At 36.3% G+C, this 26,483-nt stretch overlaps 2 protein-coding genes, 1 non-coding gene and 1 pseudogene across 3 annotated transcripts; all 4 read right to left on the bottom strand.

Annotated features, from left to right (window-relative positions):
* Window positions 1-1,826: 1,826 nt before the first annotated feature.
* LOC128171450 (talin-2-like) lies at window positions 1,827-6,595 on the bottom strand. Its single transcript, XM_052837237.1, has 8 exons — window positions 6,485-6,595; window positions 5,982-6,245; window positions 5,550-5,629; window positions 4,836-5,187; window positions 4,281-4,467; window positions 3,995-4,145; window positions 3,575-3,665; window positions 1,827-2,175 (listed from the first exon to the last, which is right to left on the bottom strand). The coding sequence occupies exons 1-8, from the start codon at window positions 6,593-6,595 to the stop codon at window positions 2,008-2,010; spliced, it is 1,404 nt and encodes a 467-aa protein (XP_052693197.1). The 3' UTR covers window positions 1,827-2,007.
* A 517-nt stretch (window positions 6,596-7,112) lies between these two features.
* LOC128171966 (talin-2-like) lies at window positions 7,113-13,154 on the bottom strand. The gene is made up of 6 exons (XM_052837742.1): window positions 13,015-13,154; window positions 8,548-8,763; window positions 8,179-8,292; window positions 7,880-8,011; window positions 7,500-7,628; window positions 7,113-7,256 (listed from the first exon to the last, which is right to left on the bottom strand). Exons 3-6 carry the CDS (start codon window positions 8,206-8,208, stop codon window positions 7,113-7,115), a joined length of 435 nt encoding a protein of 144 aa, XP_052693702.1. The 5' UTR covers window positions 8,209-8,292; window positions 8,548-8,763; window positions 13,015-13,154.
* On the bottom strand, window positions 11,258-11,332 carry Trnay-aua (transfer RNA tyrosine (anticodon AUA)). The gene has a single exon. It is a non-coding gene; the product is annotated as a tRNA-Tyr (tRNA).
* A 3,620-nt stretch (window positions 13,155-16,774) lies between the features above and the next one.
* Window positions 16,775-25,707, bottom strand: LOC128171370 (uncharacterized; annotated as a pseudogene).
* Window positions 25,708-26,483: the final 776 nt, after the last annotated feature.

Below are 26,483 nucleotides of genomic sequence, written 5' to 3' on the forward strand. Positions count from 1 at the left end.
TAGATTTTATACATGTTTGGCATGGACTTTTGTTTATACAATAATTAAATGTCCCATAATGTTTCATATGTTTATACAGTATGACACACTGCCCAGAGCAATAGGTAAAGATCTAATTTTTTGGAGGTGTGAACTCCTCCAATACCCAAGAACCCCAATTGATTTTAGACTGAACTGATTTTAGACTCAAGAGAATCAAAATATCTCATTCTTGTGAATTATAGCAATTATTATTTATATACTGATATGCTGTACTGCCAAAAGTTGTACTTTCTCAATAAACATAGTTTTAATATGTGAATAAAAATTAATTCACTATAGAGAAAATATTATTCAGAACCAAAAATGAACTCAATGGTACTTAATGAATTTAATGTAGAGAAAATTTTCAAGAAATCTGAACTGAACTGAACTATACAACCTTTAAAAAAATAACCGTACATAAAGCATTGTATATCTTAATGTTGTTAATATATGTATATGTTCTCAAGATTTAAAAAAATAAAACTAAAGTAATTGAAATGTAATTAATTACATTTATCAAAGTAATTGAGAGTAATTAATTACATTTTAAAAATTCAATGTAATTGTAATTGCAAGTAATTGATAAAATTGTCAATGTATTTGAAAGTAATTAATTACTTTTCAAAGTAATTGACCCAAACTCTGCTAATTACTGGCCCATCAACTGTGACATGTACATTGTCAATATAACGACCTTACACTAATTACTGGCCCATCAACTGTGACATGTACATTGTCAATATAACGACCTTAAACTAATTACTGGCCCATCGACTGTGACCTGTACATTGTCAATATAACGACCTTACACTAATTACTGGCCCATCAACTGTGACATGTACATTGTCAGTACAACGACCTTACACTAATTACTGGCCCATCAACTGTGCCATGTACATTGTCAATATAACGACTTTAAACTAATTACTGGCCCATCAACTGTGACATGTACATTGTCAATATAACGACCTTACACTAATTACTGGCCCATAAACTGTGACATGTACATTGTCAATATAACGACCTTACACTAATCACTGGCCCATAAACTGTGACATGTACATTCAAAATGACTGTTTTTTCATTTACTCGAAGTTTCATTAAGGAGTCTCGGGGGAGAATGTTTCAAACATATGATTTCCTTTAATTTTTTTACAGTGAAATGTCAACTTACGAGTAAACTATGTGCAAAATATAAAGTAAATTGACCGGATAGTTTATCTGTTTGTCGCGCTCAAATTTTGGTCATATGTCCGATTCATCACCGACATTAGGATTAGGATATAGGATTATACAGGAAAATGAGGGTTTTCATTTTCAATTTCATATTAACAAAATTACAAACATACGATTTTCTTTCAATTTTCAGCGATGGAAGGTTAACGTATAAGTAAACTTTTTGCCAAATTAAAAACGAAATTGACCGGATGGTTTTTAGGCTATCCGTCCTCATAGATTGATCCAATAAACGTGCCGTGCCAGCCATTTTACATTATAGAATTGTTTAAAACAAAGGAATGTTTACGAATCAAATTTAATTTCATTTGTATTAGAAGAAAAAATACATTTCCACTCACACAGAACGTAGAAAGGTCGCGTATATGTTTTTATTTTGCAAATTATAGTTTTGATTTTAATTATTGACGCTGTAATAGAAAATGCACGACATTAATTTTACTGGCCCATCAACTGTGACATGTACATTCAAAATGACTGTTTTTTCATTCACTCGAAGTTTCATTAAGTTCATTTGAGAAGGTTGGGTTAGGTTAGGAGAAGGAAAGTTATACATTATTCAGCCATTAACAAAGATATGAATTTTTATTGCAAAGGTTTGTAAGTAACATGAAGACGAATGAAAACAAACCTTAACTTCATTCTATATACAAGACAAAGAGATTTTCACAGATTCATTCTCTACACAAAAAAGTCAAAAACTGATAAAGCATCACTTTCTACTCCGACAGTCAGGCATCATGCGACTTAGTTCTTGGATACATTCTGAGAGTTCACTCTCCGCGCCACAGACATTGTGATACAGGCGAGGAATGAGTTACCTACCTTAGATTTCTCCATGACGGAGTCCAGACATTCGAAATACGACAGGTCGGTCACTGGCTCATTGGCACTCTCCAGCATAGATTTCATCATCTACAACAATACAGCATCACAGCATTAAAAAAATACAGCATACTGAGCATAGAGAAGCATTGTACAGCATAGATTCTTACACGGCTCAAATATTTATAATAAAATACATATCTTTAATATTTTCACTTTCTGTTTGGAGGAGAAGAGGAGTATAAATCTGAGGAATCCTCTATAGATAATGATTTTGCTATGAGGATGAAGGAGTAATTCTTCTAATGTTAAATCAGAAGGATGAAAAGGTGGTTTTTAAGGATAAGTTATGTGATTTCTGAATCATACTTACAACAGTGTCATAAAGCCATACTCTACAACTTCTTTCTCACTCTTATCGTAATAATATTCTGAGGGCGTTATCACACTCCTTCTGCCCTTGGTTATATATAAACTACATACACATTGGAGGGTGTTACTGACCTGTATTTGTCTGAGGGCGTTATCACACTCCTTCTGTCCTTGGTTATATAAACTACATACACATTGGAGGGTGTTACTGACCTGTATTTGTCTGAGGGCATTATCACACTCCTTCTGCCCTTCGTTATATATAAACTATATACACATTGGAGGGTGTTACTGACCTGTATGTGTCTGAGGGCGTTATCACACTCCTTCTGCCCTTGGTTATATAAACTACATACACATTGGAGGGTGTTACTGACCTGTATCTGTCTGAGGGCGTTATCACACTCCTTCTGCCCTTGGTTATATATAAACTACATACACATTGGAGGGTGTTACTGACCTGTATCTGTCTGAGGGCGTTATCACACTCCTTCTGCCCTTGGTTATATAAACTACATACACATTGGAGGGTGTTACTGACCTGTATCTGTCTGAGGGCGTTATCACACTCCTTCTGCCCTTGGTTATATATAAACTACATACACATTGAAGGGTGTTACTGACCTGTATCTGTCTGAGGGCGTTATCACACTCCTTCTGCCCTTGGTTATATATAAACTACATACACATTGGAGGGTGTTACTGACCTGTATCTGTCTGAGGGCGTTATCACACTCCTTCTGCCCTTGGTTATATAAACTACATACACATTGGAGGGTGTTACTGACCTGTATCTGTCTGAGGGCGTTATCACACTCCTTTTGCCCTTGGTTATATATAAACTACATACACATTGGAGGGTGTTACTGACATGTATCTGTCTGAGGGTGTTATCACACTCTTTCTGTCCTTGGTTATATAAACTACATACACATTGGAGGGTGTTACTGACCTGTATCTGTCTGAGGGCGTTATCACACTCCTTCTGCCCTTGGTTATATATAAACTACATACACATTGGAGGGTGTTACTGACCTGTATCTGTCTGAGGGCGTTATCACACTCCTCCTGTCCTTGGTTATATATAACTACATACACATTGGAGGGTGTTACTGACCTGTATCTGTCTGAGGGCGTTATCACACTCCTTCTGCCCTTGGTTATATAAACTACATACACATTGGAGGGTGTTACTGACCTGTATCTGTCTGAGGGTGTTATCACACTCCTTCTGCCCTTGGTTATATAAACTACATACACATTGGAGGGTGTTACTGACCTGTATCTGTCTGAGGGCGTTCTATCAGACAAAATGTAGTAAAAGTTTAAATATCAAACAATGAAATTGAAACAAAACCCCTAAAATCCTTACTCAATTTAATTATTTCATGCTTTACAAAACTACACATAATTAATGACTCCGGGGCTATAAACTTAACAAAAGTTAAAGATAAAACTCAAACACATTAATGATTAGACTATGTAGAGTAACTCAATGTAATATTGGATTATATAAAGGTAATATTTGAGTGCCTACCTGGCGGCCTGCGAGAGCAGATTCTTGGTGTTGGGAGCGTTTGGATCGGCCGACACAGACTTGGCGGCCAGCAGCAGTTTACTGGAAACCATGGAGACGTTCTTCAGTCCGCCCACAATCTGGTTCTGTGTGTCTCCATCCTTGGACAGACCTGGAAACCGACCAATCAAAATCAATCACAGGTACCTACATTCTACAGTAATGTCACACCTTAAGCCTCGCGTCTGTTTTGATCAAACCTTAAATTTTTAGTATCTGATTTTGTTGGAATCTCGCTCTCACTGACCTGCCATGGTGAGTCCAGATTTGATGAACTCTGAGTAAGACGAGCTGTACTCGCGAGATGACTCGGCAAGTTGTTTGGGTGTGCCACGAGATGCGGTGACGATGTCACTGGCGGCCTGGTTGAGATTGACAGCGGCGTTGTTGTTCTCGATATGGATCTCCTGGAACGTGCGGTCTGTGCTCGGGTACTACAATGTACAGGAACGAAAAATTAAATCAATTCCTAATAATGATGCATAGATGAAGTAAATTTGTTAAGATTACTTTTTATGCGATAAGGATTTCTATGCATATGTGAAGTAATTTAATTTTGAAAGAATGAGAACTATTTCTGTTAAAAAGGTGATTTTTTATGAGCCAAGTTAAAATTTGAGATGAAGCTTGTGTATTGCTGACATAAGGTTGCCTATTCGTCTATTTCTAAGATAGATGTAACTATCTCGGTGGATGCCATTTGACTCTTAATCCACTTATTCTGAGATCAAATCTGCTTCCGACTTAAATTTTGTCTATTTCTGAGATAGACTTTGTCTGCTGAACAGACAGATCTGCGTACCTTGGTGGACGCCAGCTCCTGGCTCGAGTCTGTGATCTGTCTGATGGCGTTATCCACGTCTCTCTGTCTGGGAAGGGCGTTCACACAGCTGTTGAGCGCACTCGACACAGCCTTGGCCACCTGGTTAAGTCTAGCCTGGTTCTCAGGGTTTTCTGGGTCGTTCATGGCTCGCTTCGTCTCCTCCAGTAGATGCGTCGACTTGTCGATGACGTCACGGGCGCTGTCGATCACTTGCCGTCTGACCTTGATGTCTTCTGAGGTTGAGGCGACACCGCGTGTGGCTTCTGTCAGCACGCGGAGGGCGTTCGCGGTGTCCCTGGCTGCTACACCCAAGTAATTTTCATTGCCTTGAAAAATCACCATATAGTGGAAATATATTATATAAATAAATATATAGATAAATAAAATCCAATTCCCTGAGAAATGACCACAGGGAAGAATGTGTGAAGAAAAGTCACAACAGAATGAAATCATGTCATATATATATATCATACTGTTCACTCCGTTTTTTCTTCTATCACAAAAATTACAAAAATGGGGGTAAATACGTTACTTTTTCATTTGCATCAGTCATCTTGTTTCAATTTTTGCGTATCATATTTTTTGTGATGTCTTATTTTTTTACAACGATCATCTATTACCTAAATATATGAAATGCTCTATATATTCTACCAAATTTCTGTCTCCATTATACATTTATCTGTGTTTACCTGTGAGGCAGCCGTCAGTAGCTGAGCCATCGCCGATCCCACGTCCTTAGAGGTGGAGCCAAGTTTCATGGCCGACGCCTCCACCTAAAATATGTAACAAAATCATGTATCAACTCCATTCCACCATATTACAATAGAAAACCATGATACAATATCAAATCTCCCATTTATATAATAATCAAAAAATATCTGACAGTTTACACCGTTTACTTACTTTTTTAGTAATGATCTTATTCACTAAATACATGCTACTATCATTAAATACTCATGACCTTTAACCCTGGCCTGAACATAATACGAATGATCCACTTCACTTTACATATAATCCAATTAACAAATGCACTATGTATACACATGCTACTATCATTGAGTATTCATGACCTTTAACCCTTGACCTGACTATAAAATCACCATGACCTTTTCCTCTTGGCCTTACCGTTTCACCGGGTAGTGACACAAGGTTACCGCTGTCGGCGGCTCTGCGGTACTCCTCCAGCTCGCGGTCGAGTTCGGTCAGCTGATCAAGCGCAGTGTCAACCTCCAGTGAGATGCACATCTCCACTGCCTTCCCTGAGGCGGTTCTCAGCTCCGCGAGCGCGGTGGTCATTGTCTTCACTGTCTGGTTCATGTTCATGCTTGCGGCTTGATCTCCAACTGTTGGGGCTGCGGTGTTTGCAGCGGATACCAGCTGACTGGCAGGCTGTCAGAAGAAATGTGGCCAGTGAACCGAGATGTGAAACTAGTGTCTATCATAATAGCTTGCACATCATATTATTTTGATAAAATAAATAAAATAAGTTAAATATAGCACAGAAACCTTAGTTTTAAGACATTTTCCTTTCTCCCCCAAACACTGCAGCGAGATTTTACAGACATTGTACTACAATGTTTGATTTTTTTTCTTGCCAAATGGTCTCCCTTACAATTTGTACTTTATACCTGTATAAATTCCTTGCTGGCATTGATCAGTTGTAGCTGGGCTGTAGGGCTGTCCTGGTTTGTCTCAGATCCCCGGAATCCTTGGATCAACAGAGGCAGCTGTTCATTCATGATCTGTAGAAGGAGAACAACACGTGATAGTCTCAGCCAATAAAATACAACAATACAAGAAGGACACACTATTATTTCCTTAGCCAATCATATATGGTTTTACAAACACTACAGTCTTAATCAGCCAATCATACAGCAGTATTTGGAAGACACAATACAATATTCTTAGACAATTAGACAATACTTTAATACTCTGGGGGAACAGAAAGAATGCAGATACAACGCTTAGTCATAGAACACAACAGGAAGATTTGACCCCGCGACCTTTTGCCAATCAGTTATAACCCAGCATTTATCAGTGTTTCAACATTCAGTGTGTCTTGTTTGTCATCTAACAACTTCTGTAATAAGAATTATGGTATGAGAAGTGTCCCCTGTTTACCTGGCATTGTTGAGACAATTACAGCAGGATTTAAACCAAGAACCTTTAGCTTACTGGCCAATCTACTATACCTCCCATAGCTAAGTGTTTCCACCATTATGTAAATTGAATTGGGACTTCTTTTATTGATAAGAATTATGGAATGATGTCCCCATCACTGCTTACCTGGCATTGTTGAGTCAGTTGATGTTCCGAGGTTTTGTTAGTGTTGGATTTGTTAGCGTTCTTTGAGGCGTTAATCAGCTGTGTGGTGGCTGAGGCGGTATGACGAGCGGCGTTCTACAAAACATAGATATAATCTCTTACAGTCCTATCACATGATAAAGTAGGATTGAAATACATCAGAATTACAATCCAATTAAATATCAAAGCATGGTTGTAACCATAACACACCTAAATGACACAAGTAAAGTCTCATCACAAAACATGATTGTAATATCAAGCCATCATGTCGTATATCATTTACTGCAATTAAATTACAGGTTCTAGAGATAATTAAACGACACTTAATGAGTCTCTGACCTCTAGCCTCCTGATGAGTTTCTTTTTGAGGGCGTTGCTGGCGGCGATATTTGTGGCAGCCCGGAGATCCTCTGCAGCGCCTCGTAGTCTCTTCTGCTGCTCCGAGTCGTTCGGACTCGACGCACAGCCCTGTAATATTAGAATATGACACTTTACTTAAATTGATTGAACAGATATAGCTGTTTACTGTAATACACAATTCTGTATCAAATATAACAATTTACTTCACAAATGTTTAACATGATATTGCATTCTACAGTTTCAGCTGCTTTATCTTTACCATCATATGCTCTGCGGCCTACAAATGTCTACATAACCAGACACAGAGTATACTATTACACTTCCCATCTCATTGTACAATGCACACAATTTTTCCTTACCTTGGCAGCTTCCACCATGTTCGCGGTGGCATCAGCGAGTTGTCTGGCGGCGGCCAGTAGCCGCTTCTGCATGTCCGAGTCAGAGTGGCGCTCGGCTTCTCCCCTGATGGCCCCAACCAATGAAGAAGTCGCCTGAAAACAACAGATATCAAGGTAAAAAAATAATGTCATAAACAAGTAAATATATTGAAACAGTCAACAGTCTTAAATTTCTGAGCCATGTAGGTGCTAACCCAATTTAGCATTGACTTTTATAGAATTGAACTTATGAGAGAGGTGTGAGATATTTGCGAGCTTACCTGAGCTAGCTGCCTGGCCTGTCTCACCATCTCGTGGGCGTCGCCCACACTACTGAACAGTCTGTCTGTCACAGTCAGGATCGTGTCCACTGCATCCTCGTGGGATTCCCCAGCCTGTCAATCAAAAACATACATTTACTACCTCACTGCACAGAAGAGTTCATAATCTCAGTATCATAACAATATCAAATCATTGTACTGTCATTATAACCAAAACTTCAAATGTCATACGGCTCATACCTTTCTTCATTTAATATTGTGTAACAGGAGAGAGAGATAGAGAGAGAGAGGGATAGAGAGAGAGAGAGAGAGATAGAGAGAGAGAGAATAAAAGCTTAAGAAAAAGAAAACAGTGAAAATCCCACTTACCGCGGTGGGTCCTGCCCCCTTCTTGATGTGCTGTAGCAGGTCGTTAAGAGCCTGAGTAACCGCTGTGGCTGCGGCGCCTAGGTCGGCCAGAAGCTTATCATCGTGGCAGGACTGCTGGGCCGCCTCCACGATTCCCTCCACAGAGTGAGCCACACCCTTTGCGGCGTCTATAAGCTGTTCCTGACAGGCCAGGCTACTGATGGTCGGAGCCACCACCTACAACATATATAGTGATACAATATAAAACGGTGTTAGTACCAACAAGCAGATATCGATGTTATCCTATGAGGTTATCATTCCAACCAATAGTACTTATTGTAACAAATGGATTAATTCAACCAATAGGACTTATTGTAACAAATGGATTAATTCAACCAATAGGACTTATTGTAACAAATGGATTAATTCAACCAATAGGACTTATTGTAACAAATGGATTAATTCAACCAATAGGACTTATTGTAACAAATGGATTAATTCAACCAATAGGACTTATTGTAACAAATGGATTAATTCAACCAATAGTAGCCACCACCTACACCTCAATGGAAGACAGTATTTGCACTTAACACACAGGATCAATAAAAATCCAAGGTCCCAACAAATAGAATGATTTCCATCCTACTGGATCAATCCTACCCAATAGGATCAATCTCAGCCTAAAGGACCAATCTCAGCCTATAGGATCATTCTCAGCCTATAGAATCTATCCCACCCAATTTGATCAATCCCAACTCAAGGGATCGGCCGCATTCTTTTGGGTAATTCTAACCTATAAGATCATTTCGAGAAGATTTTGTCAAGCAAACGGACCTCATGAATCAGTCCCAAAAAGTCAGATCCAAACAAATAGGTTAGTCCAACCAATAAATATCAATCATAAAGAATTCAATAGTCCAACCAATAAGTATCAATCATAAAGAATTCAATAGTCCAACCAATAAGTATCAATCATAAAGAATTCAATAGTCCAGCCAATATCAATCATAAAGAATTCAATAGTCCAACCAATAAGTATCAATCATAAAGAATTCAATAGTCCAACCAATATCAATCATAAAGAATTCAATAGTCCAACCAATAAGTATCAATCATAAAGAATTCAATAGTCCAACCAATAAGTATCAATCATAAAGAATTCAATAGTCCAACCAATATCAATCATAGAGAATTCAATAGTCCAACCAATAAGTATCAATCATAAAGAATTCAATAGTCCAACCAATAAGTATCTATCATAGAGAATTCAATAGTCCAACCAATAAGTATCAATCATAAAGAATTCAATAGTCCAACCAATATCAATCATAAAGAATTCAATAGTCCAACCAATAAGTATCAATCATAAAGAATTCAATAGTCCAACCAATAAGTATCAATCATAAAGAATTCAATAGTCCAACCAATAAGTATCAATCATAAAGAATTCAATAGTCCAACCAATATCAATCATAAAGAATTCAATAGTCCAACCAATAAGTATCAATCATAAAGGATTCAATAGTCCAACCAATAAGTATCAATCATAAAGAATTCAATAGTCCAACCAATAAGTATCAATCATAAAGAATTCAATAGTCCAACCAATAAGTATCAATCATAAAGAATTCAATAGTCCAACCAATAAGTATCAATCATAAAGAATTCAATAGTCCAACCAATATCAATCATAAAGAATTCAATAGTCCAACCAATAAGTATCAATCATAAAGGATTCAATAGTCCAACCATTAAGTATCAATCATAAAGAATTCAATAGTCCAACCAATATCAATCATAAAGAATTCAATAGTCCAACCAATAAGTATCAATCATAGAGAATTCAATAGTCCAACCAATATCAATCATAAAGAATTCAATAGTCCAACCAATTAGTATCAATCATAAAGAATTCAATAGTCCAACCAATATCAATCATAAAGAATTCAATAGTCCAACCAATATCAATCATAAAGAATTCAATAGTCCAACCAATAAGTATCAATCATAGAGAATTCAATAGTCCAACCAATATCAATCATAAAGAATGCAATAGTCCAACCAATAAGTATCAATCATAAAGAATTCAATAGTCCAACCAATTAGTATCAATCATAAAGAATTCAATAGTCCAACCAATATCAATCATAAAGAATGCAATAGTCCAACCAATTAGTATCAATCATAAAGAATTCAATAGTCCAACCAATATCAATCATAAAGAATTCAATAGTCCAACCAATAAATATCAATCATAAAGAATTCAATAGTCCAACCAATAAGTATCAATCATAAAGAATTCAATAGTCCAACCAATAAGTATCAATCATAAAGAGTTCAAATGAAAAAAATTATATTATCTACTTTATATTACAATATTTATAGTTTGATTGCAGCACTAATTTTCAACTCTGATATTCAATCTTTAAAACAAATTTCATAGAAATTAAATTCAAACTAACAGCAAACTAAGGTTTTTCAAATAAAATTGTGTTACCAGTCAGCATAGCACTCTACCGGTCGCTAAAGGGTTAACCCGCTAGCCAGCGCTAGTAGGAATGCCATATACTTGACTCTACCACATTGTCCCCCTCCAAGGAAAGAGGCGTCCCGACTCTCCTGGAGTGCCAATGCCTGTGGGCCAAAGTTCTGGAAACAATCTCTCTCACCCGCCAGAGAATACCCAGGTCCCAACATGGGCGCCAAATGTAACGGGATGGGAGAAATAATGACGGACCAGACCGGGATTCGAACCTGGGCCCCCTGAATCTATAGTCAGGTGCTCTACCAACTGAGCTATCTGGCGCCGGTATTCGAACCAGTCTGACCGTCACATAATGCCCCAACGTTGGCGCCAAATGTAACAGAAACACTTATTGCCTCTGCTGGGGTTTGAACCCAGGTCCTCTGGCACGCCAGTCCAGCACTCTATCGGTTGAGCTAAAGGGTTAAGCCACTAGCCAGAGCTAGTAGGAATGCCATATACCTGTCTCTACCACAAGTCGTACATAAAATTTGTAAAAATTGTGTTATTTTAACGATATATTAAAGAGTAGTCAACTAACTGACTTGAAAATTCACAGGGTTTGTCCTTTTACCATGCCAAATAAGTGTACGAAGTTTGATAAGTATCCCTGCAAGAGTTTTCTTTTCAACTTGTTTCCAATCTGAACACACGCACAGCAGCGATGCTATATCCCCTTCGCACAAAAGTTACGCGAGGGGATAATAACAAACATTCAAACACACATTAAGCTATTAACTCTATTAACTCACCGTAACGTTTTTCTGTCACGCTACTTTCGCTCTGGGTGATTGATAACTTTAACTCAAAAATTTCGATTGATAACTCGTATACAAAGTTGATTATGACATTGATTTAATGAAATAATAATTTGTAATAGTATTAATGGTTTGGAAAGGCACATGCATTTTTTATTTGTTATTTTACAGAAGTGTGCAATCTATGATAAACATTTTTAGTTTTGAACGAATTTTGTCATAATGTATGCCCCCCTCCTTTACAATGGTTACCTGTACATATAGCAGATTGTATGTATAATTCTATGTTACCTGTACCTAAAGCAGGTTGTATGTATAATTCTATGTTACCTGTACGTATAGCAGATTGTATGTATAATGCTATGTTACCTGTACGTAAAGCAGGTTGTATGTATAATTCTATGTTACCTGTACGTATAGCAGATTGTATGTATAATTCTAGGTTACCTGTACGTATAGCAGGTTGTATGTATAATTCTATGTTACCTGTACGTATAGCAGATTGTATGTATAATTCTAGGTTACCTGTACGTATAGCAGATTGTATGTATAATTCTATGTTACCTGTAGATATAGCAGGTTGTATATATAATTCTAGGTTACCTGTAGATATAGCAGGTTGTATATATAATTCTAGGTTACCTGTACATATAGCAGGTTGTATGTATAATTCTAGGTTACCTGTAGATATAGCAGGTTGTATATATAATTCTAGGTTACCTGTACGTAAAGCAGGTTGTATATATAATTCTATGTTACCTGTACGTATGGCAGATTGTATGTATAATTCTAGGTTACCTGTACGTAAAGCAGGTTGTATATATAATTCTATGTTACCTGTACGTAAAGCAGGTTGTATATATAATTCTATGTTACCTGTATGTATAGCAGGTTGTATGTATAATTCTAGGTTACCTGTACGTATGGCAGATTGTATGTATAATTCTAGGTTACCTGTACATATAGCAGGTTGTATGTATAATTCTATGTTACCTGTACGTATAGCAGGTTGTATGTATAATTCTATGTTACCTGTACGTAAAGCAGGTTGTATATATAATTCTAACTTACCTGTACCTGTGGAAGCTGGGAGAGGGCTACTACTCCATAGGATCTCCGTAATGGTGCAAGTGCGGGAGTGATTCACTCCCGCAACGATTTCGTCTCAAATCGTTAATAAATGACAATAACATTTGCATTTCTTACCTGAACTCGAACGTTGTAGATGTCTATGGCATAAATTAATCCAAAAATATCAAGTATAGTCCATATATCGGTTATTTTTCGTGTATGTCAACAACGAAAGTTGAATTTGTCCGCCATGTTTACTGACCTTGACCGGTTTTATTTTGGGACAGCCAATGAGAAGTCAGTAGGTTTAAACATAATTAACGCGGTAAATATGAATTTTCCATTATATACAATTTCCTTAAATGATGCTTTAGTGATATAACGAGGTAAGATCGATTATTTTCACTGACATTCACATTATCAATCCCATCAAAACTCCAAGTGTACACAGGCAAAAGTGGCTCGCATGAATCTCATATGAAATTCGCATGAAGTTCATGTGAATTCTTCGCATGAGAAAGAGACGAAAAGTAACACGCATGAATTTCATGCAAAAACTTCATGCGATTTTGACATAATTTTCATGCGAATATCATATGATTAAAATTTCGCACAATATTCATGCGAAAATTATACCTCATGTTTCATGCGTATATCATGCGAATATCATGCAATTTTCATGCAAAATACTATGCAGCTTAATTTAATAATCTTGAAATCTTTATCTCTCTTTATCTAAATTTGAGAATATAAGCCGTTATATTTTGAAAAGAAAACTGAAGTCCTAATTAATTTGCTTCATACAGAATTAACGTTAACAGAAAACAATGACAGTAATCTTTTTAGGAAAATCTTCTTTATTTAGATGAGAACAAAATTCAAATTTCTTCTTCCACTTCTTGAAAAGGCTTGTTAGTTCATCAATCTACAAGAAAATATACATAATGCAGTGTTCATGAAATTTTCCTATTGCTGAATGGCATACCGGTATCTATTTTGAATGTGAATTATTAATATTGGAAGATAAAAACAAAATTCATTGATATATGACATGCAGTTGGTAACATGATAAATGCTCGTTAAAGCAGATTTGATCAAATACAATAAATTTCTGTTTTCTACGTGTCTCAATGTTAAACTTTGAACCGCAACTGAAGCCCCAGTTTAGGTCTGAGGGTCATGATTTTTATAATTTAGAATCTTCACTATATAAGCAAGCTTTTGTGTGAATTTTGTCATTTTAGGTGCAGTTGTTCTTGAGAATAAGATTTTAAAGACAGGGACGTAGCATCGTTTTTGAAAGTGGGGAGGCCAGACTCATCCAAAAAATCTTGACAAGCAAAAAAAAAAAAGGGAAATTTTCAGTTTTCCAAAAATCTTCAAAATCCTAATCCGTAGGGGGTGGGGGGGGGGGGGGGGGGGGGCTGGCGTACTATAAATTTCAATTTCACTCCTCATTTCCTTATATTCATATCAATTTTTTTCATACTCCCAAAAAAGTGGGGGAGCCAACTCCATGATAATTCCATTTTTTTAAAAAATTGTTCCTGCGAGAAAAAGTGTGGGGGGGGGGGGGCAGGCCCCCCCTGATGCTATGTGCTTGAAAGACACACACCCTATACTCACTGTTTCTCAATTATCTCCCTTTGAAAAAGGGCTGCACCCTTCATTTTCATAATTTAAAATTCCCTTACCATAAGAATGCTTTTTATTAAGTTTGGTTAAATTTTGCCCAGTGGTTTTAGAGAAAAAGTCAAAAATGTAAAAAGTTTACAGACAGACGGACGGACGCCGGACAACAGGTGATCAGTAAAGCTCCCTCAAACCTTTTGTTCAGGTGAGCAAAAAAAAAACTATAGTAGAAAAACAGTGTTTATAATACTGCTCAAGGATGAACCAAGCTGCCATATTAATAAATGGTTTAATTGACCCTGGGTACTTGGAAATCATTATTTCTAATTTATTGTCGAGTAATAAAAACATATCATTGTGAATACAAAAGGACATTGTTACACTCAACTTGACATGGTTCACCTCAATAAATAATGCTCTAGTTCTTGTACCTAAAGTTACAGTATTGTCTGAAAACGTTGAACTGTTAACAATGGTGGAGTCTGATTAATCCGTGTCCTCATTTTGTACCATGTATTACAGTACTGCCTGACTATGAAAAAAGACAAACAATATGGATATGTTACTTCAAGTTTATTGACTTTTATCTACAGCTCGCTACATTTCCCCAAACATCATTTGTATACAGGTATTATATTTTTCATGGTAAGCGTAAACACAATAAAAATAAACATAATACTATATATACGTTATAAATGTATTTCATCACGTTCATTGTATGGGTAAACACCAAAAAAAATAATCATTCTTAAACTTACGTACAATATTTCTCCAAATAAATGACATTAACTTGAGTTGTCCTATCTATCTGGTCAACAGAGATACAGAGTGTGAGAAATGTGCTTAAACAACATTAACAAACACATGGGATTAACAACATGCCTTACAAATTGAGGTCATCATGACCTACTTTCACATTGATATATACATGAGTATATGACTTCTGGTATAATTAATGGTACATCATTTCTAAAAACACACGTTTAGTTTTTTTTTCAAATAGATATGTTCTAAAATAGTTTCACCATAAACTACCATAATTCTAATTGGGTCATTGTGACCTACTTAGCACAACAGGCAATATATGATGCACCAATTGATACACAGGCACAGCTCAAACTTAATGAATTAAAAACTAACATCAACTATTAATATATTGAAATTAAAACTACATAACATTGTATAAAAAACCATCTTAAACTTATCAAATTCTTATCAAAAGCTTATCAGATCACTTCTTTCCAAATGATCACGATATATTGTAAAAATACATTAACTGATATTCAATCCTACCAATAAAACTGTCAGGGATAAACACCATCAAATTCATTTCTCATTCTCAAGGGGAATAACTGTTTTTTCATCCTGACTGAAAAATACAAATTTTGAGTTACTCTCCTTTGAATATAATGTTTACTACAACATACAAGATTATTTGTGTAAAGATCAAAATTGAAAAAAAACAATATGTGACACATCGGCTACAATTGTAATGGACATCCCCGTCCTAGCACCGAATGATACCAAAAATTTCAGGAGCTTAGATAGGTAAAACATATTATATACTGACAAAATTTACACTAAGATTAAATTGATAAAAAATGTATGATAACAAATAAGGTAGAGTTCACGTACACAAAAAAACCGATTCCATTGATGATGCCTTATTCATAAAGAGTTTAGGTACACAGAGCACAGAGTCTATTGAGGATGCGTTATATATGTAGAGTTCACATACACAGAAACAGAGTCTATTGATGACGCGTTATATATGCAGAGTTCACATACACAGAAACAGAGTCTATTGATGACGCGTTATATATGCAGATTTCACATACACAGATACAGAGTCTATTGATGATGCGTTATATATGTAGAGTTCACAAACACAGAAACAGAGTCTATTGGTGACGCGTTATATATGCAGATTTCACCAAAACATATACAGAGACCATTGATGACGCATTATTTTTGTGCAGAGTTCACATACACAGCAACAGTGTCCATTGATGACGCGTTATTTTTGTTCACACAGATACAGAGTCCATTCATGAAACGTTGTTTATGTAGAGTTCACGCACAGAACACAAAGTCCGTTGATGTCGGGTAATTAATTGGCTTCTGTAACTCCATTGGAATTATGGGTAATCCGGGAAGGTTTTCTACTGTCTCCCCCTGAAGGCTTTTAAAAAGCAGCTTGTCTGCAAGAAACAAAAATAATTAATTTATAATTGTATTAAATGATTAATACCAAATTCTTGGACAAGAAGGAAAGAAAAAGTGAGCAAGCTCAAATACCCTACGTTCTCCCATTACTTGAAAACGCTACACATCATGAATGGCAGAGTATGCATTAAGGTGGCATTCTACACAACTTTTTGATGACCCAGTACGCAAAAAAGTAAATCTGGAAGCATGTAATTCTGGTACTGGCTGATTGCAACTGATGCGAATTGTATGGGGACCGCTTTTTTGAAAAATTTGTTAAATTAATAGAATAAATCAAAATTTTGATAAAATTCATTCTTTACATGTAAGGTGGTATGGGACACCTTCATGTTGTGTCATATTATTTATCGAAATAAACAATAAATCAAGTGTAATTTTATAAATAGTTTCTTTCCCATCATTGTTACCTTACAGCGCAGTACAGTGGGTTAGAGCGCTCACTACGGTCCTGTAAGTCACGAGTTCGAGTCCGGTTTGAAAAATTTATTACTTTTCCAAAATTTTCTAAAACATATTTTTTGGTAAAATATTGTGAAAGAAAATTCTAAACCAATGAAAGTATTTCAGTAGTAATGTACTTTAATCCACATTATTATTGACAGATGTTCCATACCACCTTAATTAAAGGGATGGGAGGGTGGCTTTGAATTTCTCTCAGGTTGGGATACATAAATCCTAATTATCTCCCCTTGAAAAGGAGCATGTTTCTTAATTTTCACAACTTTGAATCTTCTTTGCCTAAGGCTGCTTTGTGCCAAGTTTGGTTGAAATTGACCCGGTAGTTCTAGGGAAGATGTTGAAAATGTGAAAAATTGACGGACAGAGGACAGACAAACAAACAGACAGACGACAGACAAAATGTGATCAGAAAGGCTCACTTGAGCTTTCAGCTCAGTTAGCTAAAAATGATAAAGGGCATTACTAGCAAAACATCATCAGATCAAAACTTTCTGCAATTATGCATATATTTAATCATTTGTCTTAAACAACAACATACTAAATTCTAATGGTTCAAAATTTGAAGACAAAACATTGTAATTAAAATTTCCTAGAAATGTGCAAATCAACACATTGTGTTCTAACTACCTACCAAAAAAATCATTGCTAAATTCAACGTTTGGACAAAATTCTAAGTTCAATGGGGCTAAAATTCCTAGAAAGATAAATGAATTGGAACTTCCTAGTAATAAGCACATCTACACATTGTGTCCTAAATACCTTAAAAGTTTCATATTAAACATGATAAAATTCTGTGCAGCTGTTGAATATAAGTTTTGCTTAAAATCCAGGACTGAATGAGATAGGTCGAAGTCATTATTCTCTAACAATTCCATTACATGGGGTATAATAATGGCACAATTAGCAAAACAAAGATACATATTCGAATTGATAAAGATCCAACATTTACAATGTTTAATTGTTCAGTTTAACATTATAGACTTCATGTGGATATTTGTTTTATAATATTCCACATTCAGAAAATGAAACTTGTATAACATGATGTTTCTCACTCAGCAACAGACAGCCATGTTTGGATGATCACAAAGTGTGAAATAAACAGGAGTCAGTATTACAGTCCATGTGAATTATACACAGCTCAATTTCAGCTGCAGATGTTGAACAAAGTGACAAACAACATGTGTGGTTTTGAGAGCAGACTAGATTTGTACAGAAACATTTACAACCTGTCAATATCCCAGCTATCTCCATTATACGGCTGGTGTTGAGCTGGACATGAGGTCCTCATCAGGACGGGGTGTGTGATCATCTACAACATGGCATTAATTAGCTGTTAATTAATCCATTCCATACATTATATGTAATGACAGAGCTACATCTACAAATTAAAACTTTAACCTGATTACCATGATACTTGGTCTATTATTTGTCTAATTAATTAAATTAAGTCAATTAACATGTAACAAAACAACTGATTACAAATACATGAGTCAGTGAGTTTTACTTTCGTTTAGTTGATGAGTTGTTGTGATGAGGTGTCCTGTATCGGGTGTCTCCATCAGGACGGGGTCTGTGTTCATCTACAACAAGTCATTAATTAGCTGTTAATTAATACATACAGTATATGTAATGATAGAGCTACATCTACAAATTAAAACTTTTACCTGATTACCATGACAATTTCTTTTATATTTATCTAATTAATCAAATTAAGTCAATTAACATGTCACAACATAACCAATTACAAATACATGAGTCACTCTATATATTTCATAATTAAATACAGCAACCTGCTATTTCTATTCACTAAATACAATGACATGTAACTGTACATTTAATTAATAAAATAATGTATCTAATTTGTCTTTATTTTAGATAAACACTGAATCCCAATGACTGGTAGATACAGCTAACCCTGTAACAATGAGTTGTTTATATTGACAAACAATCACACAGATAAACATGTCTTACATGTATCTTATTGACTGATAATTAACACGGACTGTGTGTCTTAGTTATCTATATCTAATTAATGTGAATGATAATGACTCAGACTTACCTGTCAGAGCGTCCTGTCTGGTGATATACCTGTAGACACGCACCTTGGTGTGTCCCCATGATACGACACAGAGACGGTGAGTGTTGACATCATAACTCAGGCCGCATGGTCTACCCATCTCTTGTGATTTTGTCAGTAGATGTGACAGGAACCGACCGTCCTTATTTATCATCTGTACTGTGTTGGTACTGAGATCACACACCAGGATGTGTGACAGCACGTCAGTACAGATTCCCCATGGCCATAGTCGTGATCCTGATGGATGTCCTGTGTAAGAGAAACGATGTCTTCCTCCACGCTCTGTCACCACTACAGCACCAGACCCAATATCTATATAGTCAGACACCACGACATCCCCATTGTTGTTCTCTGTTATATAGAGAGGTGATCTATACAGTCCCCGTCCTGTGTTGTGGTACTGTATGGTTTGTGTGAGTTGTCCACTCTGGTTGTACCGGGTTACCTTGCCTGTCTTTGTATCATAGTTATACATCCCGACCAGTAGATCCCCAGTGGACGGGGACCAGTACACACACCGTGGTTCCCACGTAGAGTCTGTTGTCTCTATAAATGTGGTGGTTGTTTTCATATCCTTTGACAGTTTGTTGATGTTAAAATTCCTATCTATATAAATCAGTTCACTCTCACTGTTCACTGTGTGTATTCCATATAAACCACTCCATGAATCCTCCACACGATGTAGAGGGACACCTGTTGTGTCTGTCAACATGAGATTGTATCCATCACTGACCCAGACCCGGTCTGATGTCACACAGGAAATGTGATAACAACGACGGACACCTGTCACTGTGAGAGATTGATGGAGCTCAGCACCAGACGTCAGTTTCAGCAGACACTGGTTTCCTACGCGTCGGTTTCCTCTCTCTGTGATTTGGATTGCACTCAGTGACTCCATCACATCCTCCTTGTTGAGTGACTCAGTCATGGAGAGCTGGCTGGTGTGGAGTGTAAGATGTACCTGGGGGAGGGCTGTCTTTATGTCTTTACGGAGGGCTGTCTTTGTGAAGGAGAGGAATTGTAGCGCACTGAATGTGAATGCTGGCTGTACATATCTGTGTTCATATCTCCTTAGTCTGACAATATGTCTGATCATTTTTATCTTTTGTTTTTTACATCTGTGTTTGAAATCAAAGTAACATAACACATTGTTCAATAGATCATATACCACATAGTCAATGAGATCCTTCAGTCTCTGGGCCTTTGTTAACAACTCTGATTGAAGGGGTGAGAATTCTGTGTGACAGGTTTTGTCATCAGCTTTGATTCCTGTCAGGAGAACAGGTCTGTAAAAGAGAGCCTCACTTCTGATGGTGTGAATGGTTCCTCTGTGTTGTTGTCGCTTTGTTTTATAGGCTGTTGTAACATCTATCTGAGTGTGTTTTCTATGTGTTTGGCAATTATTACAGGCAGGAACTTGACAAGGTTCACAGTACTTTGTATAAACATGGCTAGGATGTCTCACACATATCTCTTGTGTTGGGATGTAGTTGATTTTATCACGGTGTGACACAACATCATGGTCTATTGTTTGGAGATCTTTTACATGGTTCTCTTTACACTGGGGACACAGATCACATGGACACGATACACAATGGTACGCTGTGTCCCCCGGACACTTAGAACATTGATGTAGTCTATATGAGGAGCTTGCTGTGGTGTATTGGGAGCTTGCTGTGATGTATTGGGAGCTTGCTGTGATGTATTGGGAGCTTGCTGTGTCCATGATGTGGGCGGTCTGGGTCATAACCTGTTCAATGAAAATAAAGAGTTTTAGGATTATTATTGTTTGTATAAACATTCAATGTCAAATACTAAAAGAAATATATTTGGGTTTTTTTAAAGATTAATATATTTTCTCTACTTGGATAATTGATGGTCTATTATTCTGGTTCTGATTATAGAGACACTCAACCAGTAGAAAAATACAACACAAGATTGATGAGTGAGAAAGAGGTGCTCTCTCTCTCTCTCTCTCTCTCTCTCTCTCTCTCTCTCTCTCTCTCTCTCTCTCTCTCTCTTATCCCTTTCATTTCTTTCTCTCTGTTTCTCTCTCTTGGATGTGTACATAATTGAGTTCAGTTCAGTTCAGTTTATTTCACTCAACACCGTATAATGGTACAAGAGGTACATAAGAAGAACAAACATATTTACATATATACAATATAGTTGTAAAGTTCAAGAAAGTAAGTGGGGTGAACGAACAATATGATTAATTTTTGAAATAAAGAAACACAGTTTTCTTAATGTGATATAATCGACTGAAGACATGATGAGAAAGTGTACTATATGATTATCAAGCAGAGAAAGTCAGAGAGAAAAAAAAAATAAGATGTAAAGTACACATCACAATTAAGTTCAATTCAATTACCGGGTATTTACTGTCTCAATTTACCTAACATGTACTCCTGCTCTTTCTATTTCTTTCTCTCAATCTCTGTTTCTCACCATTTCAATACTAAACATGCACTCTTGTCCTCTCTCCTTTCTCTCTCTCGATCTTATTCCTCCTTTCTCTCTGATTTTTTTCTAACACATGCTTTTCCTCTGTCTCCTCGGATTTCTCTTCTAAACATGTATTTTTGCTCTCTCTTTCAGACAAACTCCATTAAACATTTACATGTACTAAATATATCTCACTCTCAAAGATGTTATTTCTCTCTCTCTCTCTTTCTCTCTCTGACCTATTCTTATGAACATGTGCATCTTACTATTGTAATTTCTCTCTCTCTCTCTTTTTCTCTCTGAGTTACTCTCTGTTAAACATATTCATCTTTCTATTTCTCTTAGACAAGTAATATCTCTCTCTCTCTCTCTCACACATTATTACTCCTTCAATTACTATCTCAAAATTTTGCAGCTAAGCAAGTACTTCTTATCTCTCATTCTTTCTCTAAGGCTCTGTCCCTCATTATTTCATATATAAACATGTAAACACTTTTTATCTTTTATGTAAACATGTGCATCTTACTTATTCTCTCAGACATGTAGTCTCTCTCTCTCTCTCTCTCTCTCTCTCTCTCTCTCTCAGATACTTACTCTTATACTTGTAAACATGTGCATCTTACTTATTCTCTCAGACACATAGTCTCTCTCTCTCTCTCTCAGCTACTTACTCTTATACATGTAAACATGTGCATCTTGTTTATTCTCTCAGACATGTAGTCTCTCTCTCTCTCTCTCTCTCTCTCTCTCTCTCTCTCTCTCTCTCTCTATCTCTCTCTCCTCTGACTTATTTTGTTAAACATATGCATTATTCTATTTCTCTCAGACATGTAATGAATTTCTTTGTTTTATTAAAATATGTATTACGGTGCGACCGTTGGGGCGAGCACAGCATGTGATAAAATAATGAATTATGATAAATCAATAAAAATAAAAGTAGCGACATAAAGTAAATACATTTGAATGAAGAATAAAATAAACATGCCTATTTTTCCAGTAAATTTTCATAATTCATAAGATTTTGTAATCCATTTATTTATAGAATTTATCTCAGATAAAATGTCGTTGAATATTATAGATTTTAACATAATGTACAATACAGTTTATTTCCTCTTTTCTTTGCGGCAGACATTTTTCTTAAACTTACTTTAAAAAAAATGGATTATCACAGAGTCCCCCCTCCCCCGTTTAAAAAAAATATATCAAATTTACGTATAAAAAAAAAATTGTTGATCATATTTAAGGAAAATAGATCCCCCGGGAGCATGTAATGAATGGAAGTGAAAATGAAGACACTATAGAGCAGCTAAAGAGCTAAAGGCATACTACTCACTTCCGATTCTTCACCTGGATTAGAATTTTTCTGATTTAGAAAATTTCTTTTTCTTTTTGCTTGCGAAGATTTTTCGAATGATATTGCCACGCCCCCTTTTAAAAGAAACATCCCTGGAAATTACCGTAATATATAGTGAATAAAATAAATGTGAGCATTCATCCAAACGAGAGCAAGTTACAACTGTTTCCTATCTTTGAAGAAATGTCCCCATTCGTTAGCTCTGCAAGATTTTGAGAAGATTTTGGTATTTATATTTCAGCAAATTTACAATAACTACTTAGAGTAATTTCCCCTTATTGTGACGTCAAAGTTCATGTCAGTCAAGTGTCATCTGTCTCTTTGAAAACACCCTAAAAAAACCCTACGTGAAATATACTGTTTTGTTTACTTAAAAGCATGATGTTCTTGAAATTACATATATAATTTATCTGTTTCTCAAAAGTTTTACTTTGATTCTCGCGAGATGGTATCCAGTCTAGTGAGATCGACCGACATTGAGGAATTGCATTGTGGGTCGAAATTTACTGACGCCGAAAACTTCTGTCGGATCAATGTGTAAGAAATCCATTGTGACGTCACTCAAAAGGACGATAACTCCGTTAGTCTTATGTTGTGTCAGCAGTACATTTACAATGCATGCATCTTGTTCTCGTGAGAGTGTGAAATGGGAAACCATAATTACAAGGAACTACTGGGACGATTTAAACAAGGCATTACTGGTCCGATTTACTGACGCCAAAAAAATCTGTTGAATGAATGTGCAAATAATCCAAATTTTCTATTAACACACGCCTTGCCGGTAGAGCTTGCTGCGCGCCGGCGAGCTGCACTCGCTATTACTTTCTTTCACTATCTCATGATTGTACAGCTAAACATGTACTTCTTATCTCTCATTCTTTCTCCAAGCCTCTGTCCTACATAATTTCCTAATAAATCTGTTCTCTTGCTTTCTATCTTTTCTCTCTATCCATCACTTTCACTACCAAACCTCTCCCTCTTTTCTAACATGTAATCTTATTTTCTATCACCCCTCTCTTCTCTCTATCTGTTTCTCTCTCTCTTTCAGATGAACTCCACTAAACTCTATCTCTTACTCCCTTACTCTTGTTGTTCCATATCTATCATTTCATATTTATTGTTCTGTATAACATGTCTGTTTGCTCTCTCTCTCTGAAACTTGGTCTTATACATGTAAACATGTACATCTTACTTAATCTCTCAGACATGTAGTCTCTCTCTCTCTCTCTCTCTCTCTCTCTCTCTCTCTCTCTCTCTCTCTCTCTGTAACTTACTCTTATACATGTAAACATGTGCGTCTTACTTATTCTCTCAGACATGTAATATCTCTCTCACTCTCTCTTTTCTCTGACTTACTTATTCTGTTAAACATATGTATCTTTTCTTAGACATGTAATCTCTCTCTCTCTCTCTCTTTCTTTCATTATTACTTTCTTTAATTGCTATCAAAATACAATTCACACCTAATCCTCAAATTTGTGCAAAATGGGAACCCACCAGTGTATACATGTTAATTACTGGTTTATGTCCCATGCTTTGCTATTCCCTTAACCCTGGTTGATTTTTGACTGCCCCCCTAGATAAATTAGCCCTGATATTACCACAAAGGTATGTTTCTCCTCGTCTAACACATCAATCATCAAATGGGAATGTGGGCAATAGTTATATTGTCAGTTCCTGGGTAAGAAGTTGATGTTGACCTCGGCCTATGCTCTCGAATAACAGTTCTTATCCCAGTACTAACACAATGACCACGGCCCTCATACCCATTTAAAAGATGTATACTACATGTAAAATGTCTATGAATGACACACGACGACAAACGTGAGATAGCAATGGGTCTCCTGAGTGACTCAGGTGACCTAAAAATACAGAGTATAGCTACATGAACATGGTGATATTACATGAATACTATACCACATATATTCTCTCTTTGATCTTTCAGTCAACAGCACAGCCAGAAACAACCTGGGAACCTGTAAAGAGACCATCAACTGTTACATTCTAGTACTTGATGATATCCCGCGCAATTGCGGGATTTAATATTACATACATTTATATGATACAATGCTTCACAAGATATCTGTGAGCCAATGCTCACTAGTGATACCCCCGCTCTGATGTAAATATGCAAAATAAGCAAAGTCGACATTTAACAGAAAGCTGGCATCCGATTGGTACAGAAATATATCCCATAATATGGCATGCCTAAACAAATAGTGTGTTAAAATTTCAAGCATCTGCGATAAATAGTTGCTGAGAAATCTTTGACGAAAATTTGTTTGAAAATTTTGGTTAAAAAATAAGCAAAGTCGTCATTTAACAGGAAGTTGACGTTCGATTGGTACAAAAATATATCCCATGATATGGCATGCCTTAACAAACACTGTGTAAAAATTTCCAGCATCTGCAATAAATTGTTGCTGAGATAAATGTGACAGAATTTTTTGTTACGGACGGACAGACAGACAGACACACAAGGGTAAAACAGTATACCCCCTCTCCTTTGGAGCGGGGGTATAATTATATGTTGATCCATATTTTTTGGTTTATTTATGTAAACATAGTGTCTGATTTTTTTCTTAGTTGCTTTATTAACCTTTTCTCAAACTCGTAAAAATCTACATTTATTATATTAATTACTGCTTACTCTCAAACATGTACCTTCAATCTATGTTTAGTTTACTCTCTCTCTCTCTCTCTCTCTCTCTCTCTCTCTCTCTCTCTCTCTCTCTCTCTCTCTCTCTCTCTCTCTCTCTCTCTCCACACACACATCACCATAACTTAGTTATAGAAATGAGGGCCGACACAGGATTTGCCTTCTGTCTGATTGGAATGAAACACTGTTTTTCAAATGTGACACATATCTTCAGTATGTTCTTATTTACAATTCACCTATGAAATACAGAATGTAACTTTTTATAATGTGGTTATAAAACATGGATAAAATGCAGTTGTGTCTTTACCCCATGTAAAGAACAGACTATAATTCACACCTTAATCCTCAAATGTGTGCAAAATGGGAGCCCACCAATGTATACATGTTAATTACCGGCTTATGTCCCATGCTTTGCTATTCCCTTAACCCTGGTTGATTTTTGACTGTCCCACAGGCAGATAATTGGACAATACCCCAGCCCTGAAATTACCACAAGGATATGTTTCTCCTCATCTAACACATCAATCATCAAATGGGAATGTGGACAATAGTTATATTGTCAGTTCCTGGGTAAGAAATTGATGTTGACCTCGGCCTATGGTCTCGGGCAACAGTTCTTACCCCAGGACTAACACAATGACTACTGCCCTCATACCCATTTAAAAGATGTATACTAAAATGTCTATGAATGACACACGACGACAAACGTGAGATAGCAATGGGTCTCCTGAGAGACTCAGGTGACCTAA

This window comes from Crassostrea angulata, chromosome 2 (assembly GCF_025612915.1).
Source record: "Crassostrea angulata isolate pt1a10 chromosome 2, ASM2561291v2, whole genome shotgun sequence".
NCBI classification, from domain to species: Eukaryota; Metazoa; Mollusca; class Bivalvia; order Ostreida; family Ostreidae; genus Magallana; species Magallana angulata.